General features: G+C 35.8%; 1 protein-coding gene across 3 annotated transcripts in view; it reads right to left on the reverse strand.

The window, feature by feature from the left end:
- LOC106668230 (ABC transporter G family member 20) overlaps positions 1–19905 on the reverse strand; it is a 151896-nt gene that overhangs the window by 104424 nt on the left and 27567 nt on the right. Inside the window, exon 1 of one of the 3 annotated variants that reach the window (XM_024230275.1) lies at positions 19033–19169. The exons of the other annotated variants lie outside the window; for them this stretch is intronic. Coding sequence (XP_024086043.1) covers positions 19033–19154 — 122 coding nt within the window. The 5' untranslated portion in view covers positions 19155–19169. Of the gene's footprint in view, positions 1–19032; positions 19170–19905 lie in introns of those variants that run through there. 3 annotated transcript variants of the gene reach the window in all.

The following is a 19905-nucleotide window of genomic DNA, read 5'->3' on the forward strand; positions in this document are numbered from 1 at the left end:
TGTTAAAAAAAAATTATAAAAAAAACAATATTATAATTATTAATGTTATTAAAATAAAAGAAATGAAACTAAAATAATTCACGAACAGTCTAGATCAAGATATGGTCTTCAAGAAAAAAGCAAATTCAAATTGTTACTGCCAAACTTTCGACCTATTTTAATGTCGTCTTTAGGGCCTATATTAATTTCACATTACGAAAAGTATATTTGTACAATTGATTTAACAATGATTGTTTTTCATAATGTAAAAATGAGACTCCGGTACAGCATAAAATCCTTCACTAAACAAGAAAAAAACTGACAAAACTGGAAATCTGCCCCTATCCTGACACCGATGCTTTAAAGCTCGACACAGAACTATATGTCACTTTTATGACTGATATGTGACTTTTCGTGAATGTTGACAGTACTTTCCCGCCAATTCAAAAGTGGCACATTGTGCTGCCTAGCAGCTAAGAATCCACCTACAGTTGTGTCATTTTTCCTGTAGCATCACACTCCCGATTGCTTAAAAAAACCTAAATAATACGGTTTTTATAATTTTGTATATATGTGTTTTCTTGTGGGTGTGCGACGTAGGGACGTCGGTCGTAACGATTCAGGCCTCATCACTGTAAAGTAAAAGTCACGGGTTCGAACCCAGTCGCCCTGCATTCCTACCCGACATACAAATGGCCTTTTTTTCATAACACCGACAACCCGCGGGTTGATATGACCTCTCCTGTTGCGAAAAAATCGCATATGTGGTTCATTGCATTCTACGAAGAGACCAGGCCGACAACATTTTTTTAATCCAATGGAATCGTAAGAAGTATGACCTACAACGTGATGATCACGACCAGGATGTTAATATTGCGCCAAGCGATCGTAAAATGTGGTTACGTAGTAAAGGGCAAAGAAATGAGGTTTCCTTTTCGGTTTTAATTTCAGTTTTTATTTGATGTTTTTATCTGGTATTTTTCAAGTGTCTTTCCATTTCCACCTTGCAAAAAGATTATTTCTTCCGACGTCATTTATAATGGCAATCGGATTACATCTTGGGTAATTTGCACTTTCCATCTTTTACTTCCTCAAGGTCGACACTTTTACTTCGCCCCACTCGGCTAGATAGCAAACACTTTCTACCCGGATCGTATTCTCTTGGCTTCCTGGGTAAATAAAACAGCTTTCTTAAACAGTTTACCTTAACTAACCAGCACAGGTCACGGATAAAGAGTGCACAAAATGTAAACAGCGATTTTTGTAAAAATACATGTATAAAATATACTGAGAGTTGTACACAGGCATCGGTGGTCGCAGAGGATAAGGCGTTGAAACGGCGCTCATCACTGTAAGGTAAAGGTTCGAATCCAACGGCCCTGCAATCGAGTCTCAAGGTTCAATGACCGTAGTTGAAATACCCTTGTAAAAAATTGTTGGTTGGTCTTCGATAACTCATTAGTTGAACTGATCAACAAAGAAAGCGTTTTTCTTTTCCTGACCAACCCTTCATTATATCGTTAAAGCAGTTTAATCAAATTCGAGGGATACTAGACAATTCAAAGGCGTCACCTACTAAAGCTACTCCAGCGATTATTCATAAACTGATATCGATTACCCCTTCGCCAGCCGTCCGTCTAAGCAGACAAGTTAAAAAAAATTATTATTTTGCTATGGAAGTACTTCGAATCAGGCATTGGTTTTTATAGTTAATACAAAAATTGCCTTACCCACATTCGAATAAAGGCAGAATAATGTTAAGGAGACAAACTAGAACAAACATAGGGAGGAATGAAAGGGAAGAAGATAAAGAGAAATGAAAAAGAGAATGAAAAAAGTTTTTAAAAAATAGAAATCGAAAAAAAATGGAGGGATTTATAAAATATTTTATAAATCTGTATCTGCATTTTGATCCCTGATGGCTAAACACAATTATTCAAAAAATGAGAGAATATAATAAACGTGTAGATAGTGAACAGATTAAAATGAAAGAAATAGGAAGAAATACAGAAGCGGATAGAAAAAAACAGTTAGACTTGTACAAAAAAAAATTATTTATGTATGTATTTTAAGCATTTTTATTGGTTTGATTAAGAATTACAAATACAATGGCACTCTCAACACGACACACAAGAATGACACAATTATGCAGAAAACAAACACTTTGTGCCCTGAAGATGATCTCAATAAAGATCGAAACGTTGCCACGATAAAGAAAATGTTTTTCTAAAACTACGTCACACCTGACCGCATCTCACGATCTCCGAATAATCATTAACTAACGGTCACTAAACACCAAACATTACTACAAATACAACTGAAATAAAAATTTGGAGAGATAAAATATGCTAAATAATTTTTTAAAGTATTAAGACTTTAGGTGGTTTTTGGTACAGCTTAACCTGCAGCAATATTATTTTATTATAATTTTTTCCGCTGTTTTTTTCTTTAACTCTTTCATATTTTTGTACTATTGCTTCTTTTAATTTTAGCCAATTTAAGACGTAGGTGTTTTTTTTTGTTTTTTTTTCCGGCATGCAGGAAGCTCGTAGATTATAAATGAGCGCGTTTATATGGACGGCCTCGAATTAAAAAACCGAATATAGCAAGAGGCTGTTCGTTAATTACAATTTTTCAACAACTCCAGCACATCTTTCATTATTATTATGTACAGCACATGCAATATTGCAGAGCACAATTAAAAATTTTGTATACGAACAAATCACTAATATTCTTATTAGCATAAATTACAATGAATAAAAAATAGTCAAACATATGTGGAAATTGAGGATTACTTCTTTCACTTAATTTTATTTACAATTGAATAAACTTAAAGGCGTGGTTTTTCAGAATGTTTTTAAGCTCGATTAGTTAAACAATTCAGGTGCAAAATGCCCGTTGGCCCGTGGGAGCAATCGATTTTTGAAGAATTTCCACAATCCACTTCAATGCCGTGAAAGTGAGGAAAATTCAACAGCTTATCATCGTTAAAGAAATGCCGTGACACGGGATCGTGACCAACCGTTTCGAACGTACTTAGGTCAACGGACTTTACCCACTTCTAAGCGTCTACTTTTTGTAAACGATGGTTCTACTCCCAGTTTTTTACATCGATATAGATTTCGAGCATTAAACGCTCATCATCAGTTTGAAGGAGTTACAAACACGTCTCTCGATATGAATTGTGACGATTCGTGTCATTTTTAATGGCTCGTGAATAGAACATTTACAAAAAATGAATCTACCAACTCACCCGACCTTCATCATTTCTACACAGCGACTATTTTCTTAGTCCTACTCTTAAAAATCAGCAATGGCCCTTCCAAAGGTGTTTATCTGGTAAAATGCAGAAATGAAACCCAAATGGGGTTGAGGTAATTACTCGTTAGATTGGATGATTCAACGACTTTTGAAACTTCATTCCTATCGAATTTAGCCTTCTGTAACTGTTCCGGAATTTTCAACGCTTTGCATGAGTAATCAATTTCACCATTTTATGAATGTTTCAAGCAAATGAAAGTAACATTTATTGGGTTTCGCTTAGCCATTTTATGTTTAGTAGGCAGTTAAGAAACATTTCCTTTAATTTTTCAAACTATTGTGTTAGAAAAATACTATTTTCGACGGATATGAGACCTTATTTTAATTTTTCAACTCGTTCTATACTTTACGATTTTAATGAATTGTTTAACTAATATAAAAACAATTTAAAACGGAAGGCGTGTGGCTGATTTTTGATTTTTGTCCTATAGAATTATTTTGGACAATTCTTTAATTTTTATGACAGATAAAAAATATACGTCTTGTGAAGCTCGACATAGATATGTGGTATACCAGTATTACAATAACGAGATTTTATAGAGAAAGAGAAATGAAAATTTCCTGCCCCCCCTTAAAAATTATGACATAGAAAAGCAAATTATGGCCTTTCTGCTTTTAGATTTTGTTGTACCAGGTAATTGCTCATCGTTGCAGAGAAAGCAATCCTAAATTCGACGTTTCGCCCTATTTTTGTTACGCAACTTGTGCGAAAGTCTGGCGTTTTGGACCGGAAACTACGTTCCTGCTAACTTTTCGATCGCGCATTTCCCAATTCTCAATGATTCTTGGCCATATGGTGTTAAAAAATGGTTCATTTTCAACTCAGCAACAATATAAGTGTAAAAGTAAGGGATTAAACATGTTTATATTATTAATTAAAGCTGGTCTACCTTTCAAGCACAGTGCTAATCTAGTGTTAAGTGAGTGTAAGGAGCCATTTTACTCCTCTCAGTACATCGCACATCGTTAACGGCGAGGGTAATTAAAATTGAATAAAACTTTGTTTCAACGTAAAGAAATTACAGCTTAACTGAGAGGACGTGTTGTGTGATCTCACACAAAAAATCATCGAATATTTAAAATTATCTTCCTGGTCTGCCTATCCTCGCTTGTTTGGAGAACACTGACATAAAACCCCTTTCACCTTACACAAACACGGCGAAGTAGCTTTTTCAGACTTGAGTCTCACATTTCAGCTCTGATCTAGGGGAGGGAGCAATGGGTTGAAAATTAAAAACTTGGCCACAAATAATAACATCACTTTACTAGTTCGAGTTCCTCACTGAAGATGTCGCATTGCCGAAACGTTGAATAACTCAACAAAGCCGGTTCAGCATACCACATTACTCGCCAGGTCGATAAGAACAATACATGACTCTGGATGAAAGTACATCTGAAGCAATATTTGAAAATGACGTAGATAAAAATTGAGCTCTGTTTGATTTTGGCTAATTTACGCGATAAAAGAATCTACATTTAAGAAAAAAAGTTTATCCACAGAGTACCCCAAAAATTTTAGTTTCATTTTATGTGACATTTTGATAGAACAAATTTTAAATGTGCTAAGTTAATTAGCAAAGTAACGTCCCTTTGGCCAGAAGAGAAGTATGAAAACCAAAGGTCGTTAATGTTTATTTTCAATTAATTAATCTTTAAAAAAAGGTATTGGTTGAGATAAAAAAGCAGTGTCACGAGCGGGATTCGAGCCCACGACTTTCGGCTAAATACGCCGCTGCTCTACCGCTTGAGCTATCGTGACTTTAATCCACTCGGGCACCAACCTCCCATGTCGTCCAATGTCGTGTAATCTATTTGATTCTCGGCGACAAATGAAATTTCTACGGAGAGCTTTAGTAAAAATGGCAAAAAGGAGGAAAAAATTCAAAAGGTGAGATTGAGATGTTGGTGTCCGAGTTGATCGAAGTCACGATAGCTCAAGTGGTAGAGCAGCGGCGTATTTAGCCGAGTCGTGGGTTCGAATCCCGTTCGTGACACTGACTTTTTTTATCACAGCCAATACCTTACTTAAAGATTAATTAATTGAAAAGAATATATTTGGTCAATCGGACCACGAAACCTAATCGAGTTAATGTTTATGTTGGATTCCCCGCCTGATCGAAACAAATTGCCTACCTAAGTTCAAAAATCAGTATGGATTCCTGAAGTTCAAGTGCACCCTAGAGGATTCTTTCGGATCAAGCAAGGATGGAAGCTTTGTAGTCATTAAGCAAAACTTTGCTCTCAATCCCATCATTATTTTGAATCTTTCTAATTTTTTAATTGCCAAACCAATTGTTTAATATACCCAGTGCAGCTCATTGGCTGGAAAAGTTGAAAATGTGACTCAAGTTTCTGAATCCTGCGTCTAGATCGGACAGCCTTGAGTACTCTATGAGGGGAAAATCAGTTTGGATACCTGAAGTTCAAGTGGATCCCAGAGGATTCTTTCGGATCAAGCAAGGATGGAAGCTTTGTGGTCTTTAGACAAAACTTTGCTCTCCTTCCATCCAAAGGAGATTTTAATTTTCTAAACAATGATATCGCCCACATTCAAAAAGAAGTATGTACTGAACTTGAAAACTGAAAGCTCCCAGTTTTTTCAACCTCATCATAGCAAAACATATATGAAAAAAAAAATATTTCACAATTGAGAGGACAAAATTATACTACATTTTATATTTGTATTACATATTTTCCTGTTTGAATATTTTACATTTATGGTGTTTTCCTTAAATAGTAAATACGTCCCTGTTAAAATATTGTTTCTGTGTTAGCGAACAGTTTTCTACTAAACTCATTTTTACTTGCTAAACTACATTTTATCCGCCTTGTTCAATTGTTGTATTTACCATTCGAACAGATGATTTGCAATGAACTCAAACAATCCCAAAGTCAACTTTTATATAAAGATTGACGTCGTTTTTGTGATCGATCCATTGTTCTCCGGTGTAGTTACGTCAGTGTATGAAGTGTGTTTACGTTTGACGTAACAGACTTCTCGTATTGAAACGTTCGTCGTTAATGCTCTGAAGGAGTAACGGTAACTATCCTGGTGAAACTTGATTGCAGTACTATCTATTGCAACATGGCTTTTTCACTTTTCCAAACACTAGTGTTGTGAGCACGACGTGGTTGGCATTTGGGGAAGAAAGGTTTTCGTACATTTTCATACATATCCGACATCCGCCTAAACATTCACGACCATCTTCTTCAAATGCGGGACTATTTGAATATTTGACTTTACAATAATGATCATTGGCGCGATCCTTTTTTACACATATGTGTAATAATATAAATCATTTTAAACAATAAAACAGAGTATTTGTTCAAGTATATTAGACGAGATGACGAGATGGTCATGAATGACCACGTATTAAATTATTCAAATGTGCCTGTGCGTGCGCTTATATGTGGCATTGTTGTTGGACATATGGACTTGAACTACACTGGACAACCAAACGTACCAATTTTTTTTTTACGAATTTACCCACATTTTCACTACAAACTATCCTTCATGACAACCCGTTTATTCGCATCCTGTCCAGCTCAACTGTTCCTTCCAACCATCAGAGAAGACTGAAGCGCAGGTGGCCTCGCGACCGATTTTGTAACTGCGGCAACTCTAGGGACTGCTGTTGACTAAACGACATAATGGCCAATTACGGCTACTTTCACTGGATGGTGGCCGATCAAATCAATCACGCCAGACATGTAAATATCATTGTAAATAACATAATTTTTCCTAGTTGCATTTTGTAATCAGATGTAAAATAAATAATTAAAAAAGAATCTGTGGTGAATGTGTGGCACTCTCAACACGACACGCAAGAATGGCACAATTACACAGAAGACAAACACTTTCAAAGCCCTGAAGATGATCTCAATAAAGATCGAAACGTTGGCACGATAAAGAAAATGTTTTTCTAAAACCTACATCACACTAGACCGCATCTCACGATTTCTGAATAATTAAAGAATGTCAAGTCATACCACCCAAAAGAATGTTCCCTTCTTCCCTCACCATTGTTGAGTTCATATCAACTATCAAATACTCCAAGAGTTTATAGCCAGAATTAATACTACTTTGTAAATTTAAAAAAGACTGAATTCAAAGGCAAAGATAAATTTAGCAGTTCTTTTACAACCAAGATAACATAACTTAATAATTAAATAACAAGAGCCATATTAAGTGTAGAAATATTTCCTATTCAAAAAACCACACTTGTTTTATAAGCATATTTAAACACAAATTATGAAAATGCATGTGCATGTATCATTGAAGAATAAGTTGATTATATAAGAATATTCATCAAAACTAACCAGGAATTGAGGTTGACCACAAATCTCAGTAGTTGTTTCGGAAAAACATGTGGATTACCAAACAAGGATGAACCTCATTGAAAAAAAAAATTCGTCATTTAAGGGAGATGTCGATCCTGCGTTCGTGCACAATTTCTGGTTTCTGAGATTTCTCCGTGGGATCTGCAGGAAATCGTCTGATCGTTTCCTATCGTGTTATTCTGCCTTTCTTTGCTGGTTAATTCTGACGCCACATCTCGACATTTCATTTTCAGTGCTGGGTCGAAAGACTACTGAAATATGGCGAAATGTCGACACGCATCTGAGAAACTAAACCAGCGAAGATGGTCAGATAAGAAACGATTTGACCCCAATATCTTGTTTAGTGGATGTCTAATTGATCAAACAAATAACAGGATAACGAAATACATTTTATTATATTACATGGTTCATCAACATAAAAAGTAAAGTACAAAAGAAGTATAAATTTATTAACTATATGATGCAATTTAAAAAAACCGTAACCTCAACGCAGATTCGATCCTGTTCTATAATTTCCTGAGCGTATTTTCACGTTTTAATTGATTTTAATTAGTTAATCTTTATGTAAGGTATTGGTTGAAATGAAAAAGTTAGTGTCATTCGAACCCACGACCTTCGGCTAAATACGCCGCTGCTCTACCACTTGAGCTGTCGCGACTTCGATCCACTTGGACACCAACTTCCCATCTCAACCGACCTTTCGAATTATATTTCGTGGTCCGATTGACAAAATAACTTCTTTCAATTAATTAATCTTTATGTAATGTATTGGTTGAAATGAAAAAGTGTCACGAGCGGGATTCGAACCCAGGACCTTCGGCTAAATACGCCGCTGCTCTACCACTTGAACTAACGTGACTTCGATCCGCTCGGACACCAACTTCACATTTCAACCTACCTTTCGAATTTTCCCTCCTTTTTGCTATTTTTTAAATGTCCGACCACGAAATATAACTATGTCTTAAACTAACTATAACTTAACGTAATCAGTCGACGTGTCATCGCAAATATGTTGCGATTTTCATAAACGAAGCGTAATGTGATATATGTATTTGTATCTATTGCATAAGATTTATTGAACATAACAGACATTTTATTTACAAATATATATAAAATTTCTGTCCAGGACACTTTCCTCCAGCTGGTTGTAATAACGAAATTTTTATTATGTTCATGACATTATTTTCTATTAGGGAAAAAATAGGTTAAAATAACTTTATTTTAGCCTATCTATAGCAAAGTTATAGGAGTGCGTTCTTTATTCTCCTGGGCATGTACCTGTCGTTCAAGAAATAATTGATTTGGCAGCAGATTGTACTGGTTCTATCTTCACATTGCTTAAAGAATTTAATGGTTATATTTATGATGTATTCCAGCACCTTCAACATGTCTGTCGCATTGTGAGGTTTCGATTTGTATATTTATCGGGACGAGTTTGTCGCAAGATTCCGAAACTCGTTCAACCTGCAGTCTGTTTGGCCCTGCACACCAAGAGGGGCACGTGCAGGAGCATCTGCCTGACCACCTTGTACAGTTGAAGTTAATTCGATTGGAATGACGACAGGCCAGATGGGAAAGTACGCGGATAGCAGCTTTGCCCTTGTTCACTTTATCACTAACATGCGGAGTGAAAGTGAGTGGTCTAATGTCACTCCAAGATAGTTGACCGACTCAGAACACGACACAGTTACACCTTCAAATTAGATCTTTTTTATAAAGCAACGGTCTACACTTGCTGAAAACTGTTGCCTCCGTTTTATTACGATTAATTTGAATTTTGCAACGGATGCAGAAACTCCGTTTGCAGCGCATTCTTTGTCTGATCTGTTTGATATTGTGTCTATCCTTCAAGAAAATAAGAAGATAGCGATATCGTCAGCGTAAAGAGCCATTTGCAATTTTAGGGCGAGGTGTTTTGTTAAATATACAAGGAATACGATGGGTCCAAGTGTAGAGCCTTGAGGAACACCAGCAACAATGTCACTCGGTTGGGAAAGGGATGAACGAAAGGAATGTATTTCGGTATTTCTATTTCTTGTCAAATGTAAAAAGCTAAATTAAGACCTAATTTTCAATGAACAACATTTCCTAATAATCGGCGAGTTGAACCTAAACTTTATCGGGTCTTTATTCTATCTTTCATATATACGACGTAAAGATAAAAATATGTTTCACAGAGGCAAACATAATTGTTTTATAATTTAAAAGATGGAAGAGAAAATCGAACATTACGACAAACCTAAACCGTAAGGGCAAGTAGGAAGAAACAAAGTTGCGTCAGGATTCATGTTTTGGCCCCTTCCTCGTGCCTTCTTACACGGGTCCGCCCTTGACCCTGGTAAAATAAAAATAACACGAGGAAAAGGACCTTCGGGCATGTTACATCGGCGTTTCCTCCTTGCTCTTAATCTACATGAAATACAGTACATGCTACTTGTTTTAAACAATCCGGAAAAAAAATCGATAATTATTGTCTCATAACAGCTTGTGACAACACCTTTTTATATTATACCAGTCTATAGAATATTTCATACTCTAGCCTTTAGACTATTAATAAAGCTAAGTAAGATTAAGGTCTTAATGAAACCAAAAAATTAGATATAAAAATTCTACCATAGATTTTTTACGCCATTTATTAGGCTAATGCATAGTACAGTACTTGATTTGACATAGAAGTTGATCATACCATTGGAGACCCAAGTTAATGTTTAAGCCAGTGTTAATCGAATTCCGGAGATTAAAGCTCATGAACATTGATTCATGTACTCACCATACCAAAGTATATTGAATTTGAACTAACTGAAAGTCTATTATAAGTAAACCATCTGTCTTTCTACATTCTTCCAAGATTTGCCTGAAAAGTGAGCAGAAATACCATCTGCCCAGCCAGTTAAGGCTCATTTTTTGATTTTTAGTGCACAAAATATCGTCGACATAGACTAAAAGAAAAGGGGATCTAACACGGAGCCTTGTGGAACCCCATCTATATTTAGGCTACTTTAGTCTATCATGCTCAGGCTACTTCCAATACGTACAAATTGATTGTGTTCAGAAAGGTACAACTGGAACCATTTCAACACCTCTTATACATATATCATATAACTTTTGAATTAAAATTTCATGATCTAGGGTATCTAGATATTAAACGCCTTTGTAATTCTAGGAACAACCCTGCAACCTGCGTACTTATTACTTCTTTCAATTAATTATTCTTTTTATGTAAAGTCTTGGTTGAAATGAAAGAGTTAAACAGGGAACACACCCGATGCAACGCTATGCGACGGTACCCGACGCCTTGTCACGTTTTGGTAGGGTGTGCACATCTATGCGACGTCAAGTGCACGCACGTACATTCACACAGAGTGTATCACAATAATCAGTATCACAATCGCAACGCCTCTTTTATTCTTAACGCACTATTTTGAGCAAAACCTTGTAATAAATTGTTAGTTAAATTTTATGAGCACAACCACGTAATACATTGTTAGTTAATGTTAATTGTTTTAAATAAAATGATTCCTGTGTTTCGATAAATTTTCTGCCTAACCATCATAATTAAATAATTCTTCTAAAAACTCATGAATTTTTGATCTCGTTTAATTTGGCTTACATGAAAATAAGCATGTTGTAATTAATATAACGACAAAATTACATGTACATAGTTCGAAATAAACCTCAAAAAAATATGAGTGTCCGGTTCTGATGCTACTCGACGAAAATGGTGTAATTTTATGAGCAAAACCATGTAATGAAGTGTTAGTTAAATTTTATGAGCAAATCCATGAAATAAATATTAGTTAAATTTTATGAGCAAAATCGTGTAATAAATTTTAGTTAAATTTTATAAGCAAATCCTTGTAATAAATTTTAGTTAAATTTTAAGAGCAAATCCATGTAATAAATTGTTACTTAAATTCATTCTATCAGTAAATGGTATTCCGGTGTTGATCAATTATCTGCTAAATCATTAAAATTAATTTTTTTAAATAAAAACTAATGATTTGGTTTATAATAAAATAAGTATGCTATAATTAATATAACGACGATAATGCATATAGTTTGAAATAAAAGTATGAGTGTCCGGTTCATTTGTCTTCGACTGTACTCGACCCTACTCGACAAAAATCTGACATGGAAAATTGGACTTTGGATTTGCGTCGGGTAGCGTCGCACAGCATTGCATCGGGTAAGTATGTTCTCCGACCTTCGGCTGTGGGTTCGAATCTCGCTCGTGACACTTTTTTCATTTTAACCAAGGTCATCAAAAGAATAATTATTTGAAAGAAGTAATTTGGTTAATCAGACCACTAAACACTGGCTTCGTGCAATAGTTCAAAACATTATAGACCATGGTCAAAAAATTGACTAGCGTATTTCCTGTGCGGTTTGATTTTTGAAAGCTTAATTGCCTTATCTTTAAAATATTATATTCTAAGAAAATCGCACTAAAGTTTTTTATTAGTTTTTAAAAATTTTTAAAAAATATTGATAGTAGTGGTATGGGCCTGTATTTAATCTTTGAGATGATCTTACAGATAAATGTATGCATAGTGTATTATCGTATTTTAATTATGTATATTATTATACTATATTAAATAATCTTTTGAACATGTTCTAATGCAATTTTCTATCTTTTCACATCGTATCGCAACTTACGTATCGCACGTACCGCAAATAAAAGTTTTAATGCCGACTGAAGCGTACGTCGCGTATGAAAAAAAGCACCACTAGATATCGAGGTGATGTGATCTACAAATGAACTTGCCCTCCAAAACTCACGAATAGCCTTGAATCATATTGATCGGTCGTTGTCAATGTGACAATTTTGCGTGTCAGCTAGAACATCTGCCCCGTGACAACGATGATCAGTAAATTATTTTGCAGCCGATTGGAAGCTAATATCAACCCTTCATAATTGATATATCTAATTACTAAAGACTCTTTTCGATGCATATTAGTTTTTTATGCAATTGAAAGTCTATAACAATAAGACATTTATATAAAATCTCAATGCAAACTGAATTTGGCGATGTTAGACGGACATTAGGCAAACTACAACAATAAACACAGTACAAAGAAAAACGTTAATACTAGATAGAAAAGGAGAGTTAGAAAAAAAATTCTACGGTAGCAAGTAGATGGATAATTACTACTAAAAGTTTTAAGTAATAATATTGATTACTTAATGTGGTATTTTTTGTTCATTTTCCCAAATAACTTTGTGTAAAGATTAATAGTTGACTTACAACGCACCAACATAAATAATTAGTTAGTTACCTTTATAGAGTGTGACTGATCCATTAGATTAATAAAAAAATTAAAAAAAAAAACAGTTCAATTTTATCCAGAGCTAACTTGTCGAATGAGTTAATTGGTTGATTTAAAATGTTTTCTTTGGATTTTTTTAAATTATAGCTTTACATCAAGTAAATGTCGGAGGTTGGTTTGGTCAAACACGGACGTAGCGTTCATTACATAGCCCAAGTCCTGTGTGTACCGCGCTCTACCATCTACGATTACCTTGCCATCTTTCAGCAGTTTAAGAGAAGGTAGTGGTCGGCCGCGATGTACGACGATTTTGTTGCTCTTGCCTTACTAGGTAACGTCATTTAGCTGCTTCCTTCATCAGTAGTCAACTCTAAACGGTCTGTAATGTAAGGCTGAACTCTAAAGCAACCATCAGAAGTGAACCATGAGTCTAGTCTCTAGATCATCCCGCTTGACTCCTCTCCTGCTGAAGAGGCATCTGGTAGAAAGGCGATTTCGAAATCAGCATCTCACTTTGACACTTCAACAAAGGCGGCTTTTCTCTTTACAGATGAAGTGCCGGTTTGATTTGTAGGAAACAGATGACCGGGCAAACGCTTTGCTTCATGTGTGTCAGTTACAACCTTTACAAAGGCAGTCAGTTATGATACGGGTTGGAATCAACTTCCATGACCGTACCGAACTGATTATCATAGAAAATGGATCTTTGACTGCACGAAGAAACATGGAGTCTGGGCGTTGGTGGCCGCCATGGTTTAGGCGTTGATACGGTGCTTATCACTGTAAGGTCCCGGGTTCGAATCCAGCAGCCCTGCATTCGAACCCGACATCCTTAGAAATGGGCTTTTTCAAAAAGACTGACACCCCGAGAGTCGACATCACCAATGCGGTTGCAAATCCTCTTTAAAAATAAAATAATAAAAAATAAGGAACATTGAAAGTTCTTCTGGAACATGTGGACCCATTTAGTCTATTTATTGGAGAAAACTTCGTGTGCATGATGATGCTCGACTGCTTGACGAGTTGTCACTCATCACTCGGAGGATGTAGGGATTACTACAATGAATTGGCAAGCACGTTCTCTTCACATGAATCCCATAGAACACTTAAGGAACATGATAAAGAGGCGGGTTAGACATCGATCGCCGCCTCCAACAAGCTGTGAACAGCTTCAAACTGTTTTTGTCGAAGAATGGGATTCAGGTTCACAAGACGAAATCCGATCGCTTACTCAATGCCTAGAAGGCTTAAAAGGTCTTCCCCGAGGCCAGAGAATATTACGCGTTATTAAGAGCAAAACCAGATAACAAATTGATAATTAAATTGTAATATATCACCTAAATTATTTTCAGGTGTTTTAGTGAATTTTCTTCCAAACCATCATAATTAAATTTATTTTATTAAAACTAATGGATTTCTGATCTCTTTTAATTTTTGGTTTATATTAAAATAAGTATGTTGTAATTAAAATATCCATCAAAATACGAAATAAACAACAAAATATGAGTGTCTTTTTTTTAATGTATTTTAAAATAGTATCTGCGCTAGATTTGAAGGAAATATCGTCCTCGAAGTACGATTAATTATCTACTCAGACGATCTGGAAAATTTATGCAAGGATTGACATCGCACTGTCTTTTAAAAAGCTGCAGACCATTGATGTCTACATGCTATTCCATTATCGCAAAGTAGCAAGTGGTGTTTTCACTACTCCTCTTTCATTGTATATCTCAATTTGTAATTAAACATGGAATACACAATATCTATGAGATTTGGTGTACCAACGAATTCCTAGGGCCCAAATAAATAGTTTAGAAGTTTTCATTGACCTAAGTTCTTGCTACGCCCTCTCCAGACCTGATGTTCTTCTTATAAGTAAACATCCCGAAAACATACTTTACAACATCCTATAAATTCTCAACGGACTATAAAGGAGAGGAAGAACGCAGGAGAGCATCAGTTACAATGATATGGTATACAGATGGCTCCAAATCAAACGAAGGAACCGGATCGGGCGTTTTCTGTACAAGCCCAATATATGAGCAATCAAACTCATTAGGGAAGTACACTTCGGTCTTTCAAGCAGAAATACATGCCATCAAAGCTTGTGCCCTGGAAAATCTTAAAAGATGTTACACTGGCAAAAAAAATCCTCATAAGATCTGATAACCAAGCAGCCATTAAAGTATTAGCATGTAAAAGAATCACATCAAAATTAGTCAGTGAATGTATCCAAAATCTCCAAAACCTGGGGAAACACAACAACCTGATGATAACTTGAGTGCCAGGGCACAGGGGAATTTTGTGTAACGAGAAAGCAGACAGACTTGCCAGAGCTGGAACTGCAAGACCATATATAGGCCCCGAACCTACACTTGGGATAACAAAAACAAATATAAAATCCTCCATAGCAGAATGGATCCAAACAAAACAAAAGGAGGAGTGGATAAACTCTAGCTACACATAGTAAACTTAGAATGAAAAACCCCTCACCAAGTCTGGCAAAATCACTGCTGCGACAGGGCTAAACTCAGAAAAGTAGAAGGACTACTAACCGGCCACTGGCATCTGAGAAAACATCTACACAACAAGGGCATATACAACGATGATCCCATTTGCAGATTATGTAATGATGAGGAGGAAACAGCTACCCATATCATCTTCGAATGCGAAGCAACAGCTCAATGGAGATTTAACCAAATGTACGGAAAAAACTTAGTAAATCAAATTTCAGCAGCGACAGTCAATGACCTGATACTTCTAAGGAGAAGGATTGAGTCTGTTGCACTGAACTAAGGAACTAGGAAGGTACAATAAGTGAGAAGGCTGCAGTGCCTGGGATCACAAACTCCTCTTCCCAGTATCCTTTTTACCATACCATACAAACAAAAACGAATTATCGACACATTCCACTTTTTTGTTAATTTTTATTCTCACTCATTAAGATGGCACAGAGCAGAAACGTTTAACTCACCCAACATCCACTCGCAAACGGTCCAAATAAAATTCCAACTCAATTTGTAATAAATTTCACATTAATTCATTGTTTTAAAATTAAAAATTATCCCTGTAAATATTTAATTAATTAGCATGAAAAATTGCGCGCTTGCCTCCGCCCAAAAATTATAATTTGCCTTTTCACGAGCGTAAATAAGTACATTTAAAACCATTGGGCTTTTTTGCGTGAAAAAGAGGCCATGACGCTTTTATTAATGTATTCTCGATATATCGGTTGAATAGTTAAAACTAGCAAGAATCGACTGAGCCACTATACGATTTGTCGACCTTTGCAAATCTGGGGTGAGACATCATTAAATTTAAACAGGAGCGATTTATTCAATAGGGGCTGAGCTGTGGATGAAATGTTGCGTCATGCATAAATCAATGCATAATTTATGCACTCGGTAGAATTTTTGAGCCGTCATTATAAATAAATCTTTCTAAAAATAACCATTCTATATAACCGTTTATTTTACACAAGAAACTTTTATGTGTGTATGGCAACTAAAATTAAAATAATTTATTAGGTTTATATTATAATCCATTAGCAACTGATTTCCAATTGCAATTATAAAGAAATAGTGTAGAATTTTAACAGATAAATTAACAGAATCTTCTTTCATCACGTTCTTCTAAACATGAATATTTTTAATTTTAAGGATCAATAAAATTCAAGGTTCTACTTGTTTATTAATAATCTTTTTCGTGTTGATGTTTATCTCTAAGCACATACGTTGTGTTATTATATTCAGTTTCAAAACAATCTTAACGTTGATTAGACGTAACTATTTATATTTTGTAATCCAATGCTTTTTACTTTCTCAAAAGGAAAATTCTTGTCAGGGGCTAAACCATATATCTTGAATATGATCAGGAGGCAGCCGAAAGAACCCATCAACTCATTTCCAAGGACGGATATGGGGCGTCGGTGGCCGCAACGGTTTAGGCGTTGACAGCACTCATCACTGTACGCTAAAGGTCCCGGGTTCGAATCCAGCGGCCCTGCATTCGAACCCGACATACATACAAATGGGCTTTTTTTCAAAAACACCGGCACCCCGAGGGTTCATATAACCTCTGCTGTTGCGAACCCTCGTAAAATTAAAATTAAAAAAAAAATAAAAGACGGATACGGTGGGATCGGAGGGTATGATAATATTTACTGCATTTTTCCACGATACTAATTTAAACAAATATTATAACAGCTCGACTGCATGAAAGCATGTATTACGCATAAGTAAACTTCATAGATACATTCTTGGGAAGACAAGGCAGCGCAACATTTTTTACTGGAGAAGACCTAATGATTGCTGCCTTCTACGTTGATGACTTTGCCACTTCGTCCTGGAGAGTGGATACCATAGCCAGCATACTTACAAAAGCCATGTCATTATTAGCAGGTTCTGTAAGAAATGGAGGATTAAAATAAATCCCATAAAAACGGAGGCTATCCTTTTACAACGCGCAGGCGTGTTGATTCGGCATGTGGACTTCGGGGACCACATAATACCTTGGTCTGCTGTTAAGTACTTTGGTGGAATATTTGACAGTAAGCTAACTTTCGCTACCCATGTAAGGGATAGAGTGAATAAAAGCAAAACTGCAATTCATGTCTCGTTTCCCTTACTGTGCGGAGACTCTAAACTGTCCCCAGTAAACAAACTTCTCTGCACAGCAGATGTCAGACCGATGCTCTCATATGCTTGTACCTCATGGGATTTGACATCACGGTCGAACATCGCTACAAATTACTCGCATTCTAGTCCTGCACATTAGCATAGACACGGATTACATTGTACACCGCATAAAACGCCTCACAAAGAATTTCTTGGAACGGTTTGAGCTAAGCAGTAATGAGTTAGTTCGACAACTTGGGACTTGGACTTAGTGTACAAGCATAGGAGGGAGAGTGAAGATCTCTTTAATTTAAATCTCGCCTGTGGCTTAGGGTTCTCTTACGTTTTATCCCATAAACTAACTTTTGATTTGTTGATACACTCTTATTTTTTAATTCTGAAGCAGGAGGTTATAGTATAAACTGGCACTACTATGTACATATGAATAAACTGTTGTAAATGTTTTGATGATTTTTATTATATTCTATTACAATTTACTGGTGACAGGGATACAGTATTGTGATACAGCTGGGCAAGCTATACCAGAAAAATTAATAAAGGAGGCACAAACCATTGAGAAGTTTTTTATTTATTTATTTATTTTTGTTATATACTTCAAATTTTTATTAGGAACAATTATAAAATGCCACTTCGCAACAATTAAACGCGTTCCAAGACAGTGCATCTGAAGATATCAACAAGGTGATTTTCTTTTCGTAATATAAATGAAAGCAGTCGATTTATTTAAAAGAAAACTGAACAGGGTGAAAAGTCTGAAACGGAAAACGACTTGTCGCTATTCCATTTCCGTGAATTGCATAAGAATGGGGTAGTATTCTAGTATAGGACGTTTGTTATTCCTGATAGGTTTTATGTGACTGACGCTTTGTTGATGCTTTATTGATGGGTAGGGGATCAATTGAAAAAATTGATAATTCGTGAAGTACATTTCCGTTTTGTAATATTTTCAACACAAAACGTCATTTTTCAAAGGGTGTCTAAATTGAAAAAGTCTAAATAGACTATTATAAATAGGTACATCACCTTTGTTATTTGGCATAGTTGGCAGTAGTTCTATAGCAGTAAGGGTTAGTTTTTAAACTTCTGGTATACAACACTAAGATGGAAGACAATTTGAATAGGTATAGAATTGAGGAATTGCGTAGAATTTGAATTTAAAAACAGAACTTATATCTGCCAACGGAAAAGTCTGAATTCGATGGCCACGTAGTTTTCTAATAACAACTCCTCTTCGTGATGTATCATCAACATGTCGATATTTTTCAGAGTGGAAAACAAATGTGGTGAAGATATAAGTATAAAAGTTCTTTAATTGAAAATGATATTTCCCAAAACATTGTAGGAGTCAGACAAATACACGTGTTGAGGTTAATAACAAGCGTGTGAAGAATCACGTGCAAAAATAAATTATCCACGTTGGGAATCGGTCCAAACCAACATCTATTTTTGCCGGACAAAATTGTCCGTGTATACAAACCGTGTTTACCTCAGAGACTGGGGTTCGTCGTGCCCTGTATTGCTGTCCGTGGGCGTCGACGGTTCTACCCCCGGGGCACCCTCGTCGTCCCAGGCGCTCCTCGGACGCTCTTCCGATGCGGACTCGGCCATGTCGCTAGGCTCACTGCTTCAAAACCACCCCCCAACTCACCCCGATCGATAGACTCTGCTATCGATACCTCTCTTAATCCCACCAAGAAGAAGTGTTCAAAACCGTCATGATCCGAAATTTAAATTCCGATTGTGTTTTATGCAGTATACTTTTAAATTTATATTTATGAAGTTTTAGTTTTCAATGTTAGAAGTATCGACCACTTTTTAACTCACGAATCTGGATCAAGATATGGTCTTGAACCAAAACCAAATTCATTTGCTACTGCAAAGATTTCGACCTATTTTAAGGCCTTCAGCAGGGCAAAACCAACTTAAATATGTCTACAGATTGACATATTTTAGTTTTCTACAGGCGATGTCAAATTTCCTTGAAGACCGAATCAGTCCTATAATTGCCAAGCACTGTAACTGGATTGTTACTTCGATGTATTTTGTTACAGTCCTTGGTAATGGTAGAACTGAGTCGGTTTTCGAGGAAATTGGCAGTAACAAATGAATTTACATTTTTCTTCAAGACCATACACCTTGATTCAGAGTGTTTCTATTTGTTTGTTGATTTTTATTTATGGACAGAAATACATTTTTGTGAGTACGTAAACAGGTTGCTCTTCGGTTCATTCATCATTTTTTGGTTTATGTTTTTTTTATACTGACAACTACGCAAGTTACTAACTTAAAAGAAGCATTCGACACTTAAACAGAACTTTAACTTCAGCGTATTTTAACGTCCTTCGTTGCACACTTGCAA

Source organism: Cimex lectularius, unplaced genomic scaffold (genome assembly GCF_000648675.2).
Source record: "Cimex lectularius strain Harlan isolate CLEC.00 unplaced genomic scaffold, Clec_2.1 scaffold2, whole genome shotgun sequence".
NCBI classification, from domain to species: Eukaryota; Metazoa; Arthropoda; class Insecta; order Hemiptera; family Cimicidae; genus Cimex; species Cimex lectularius.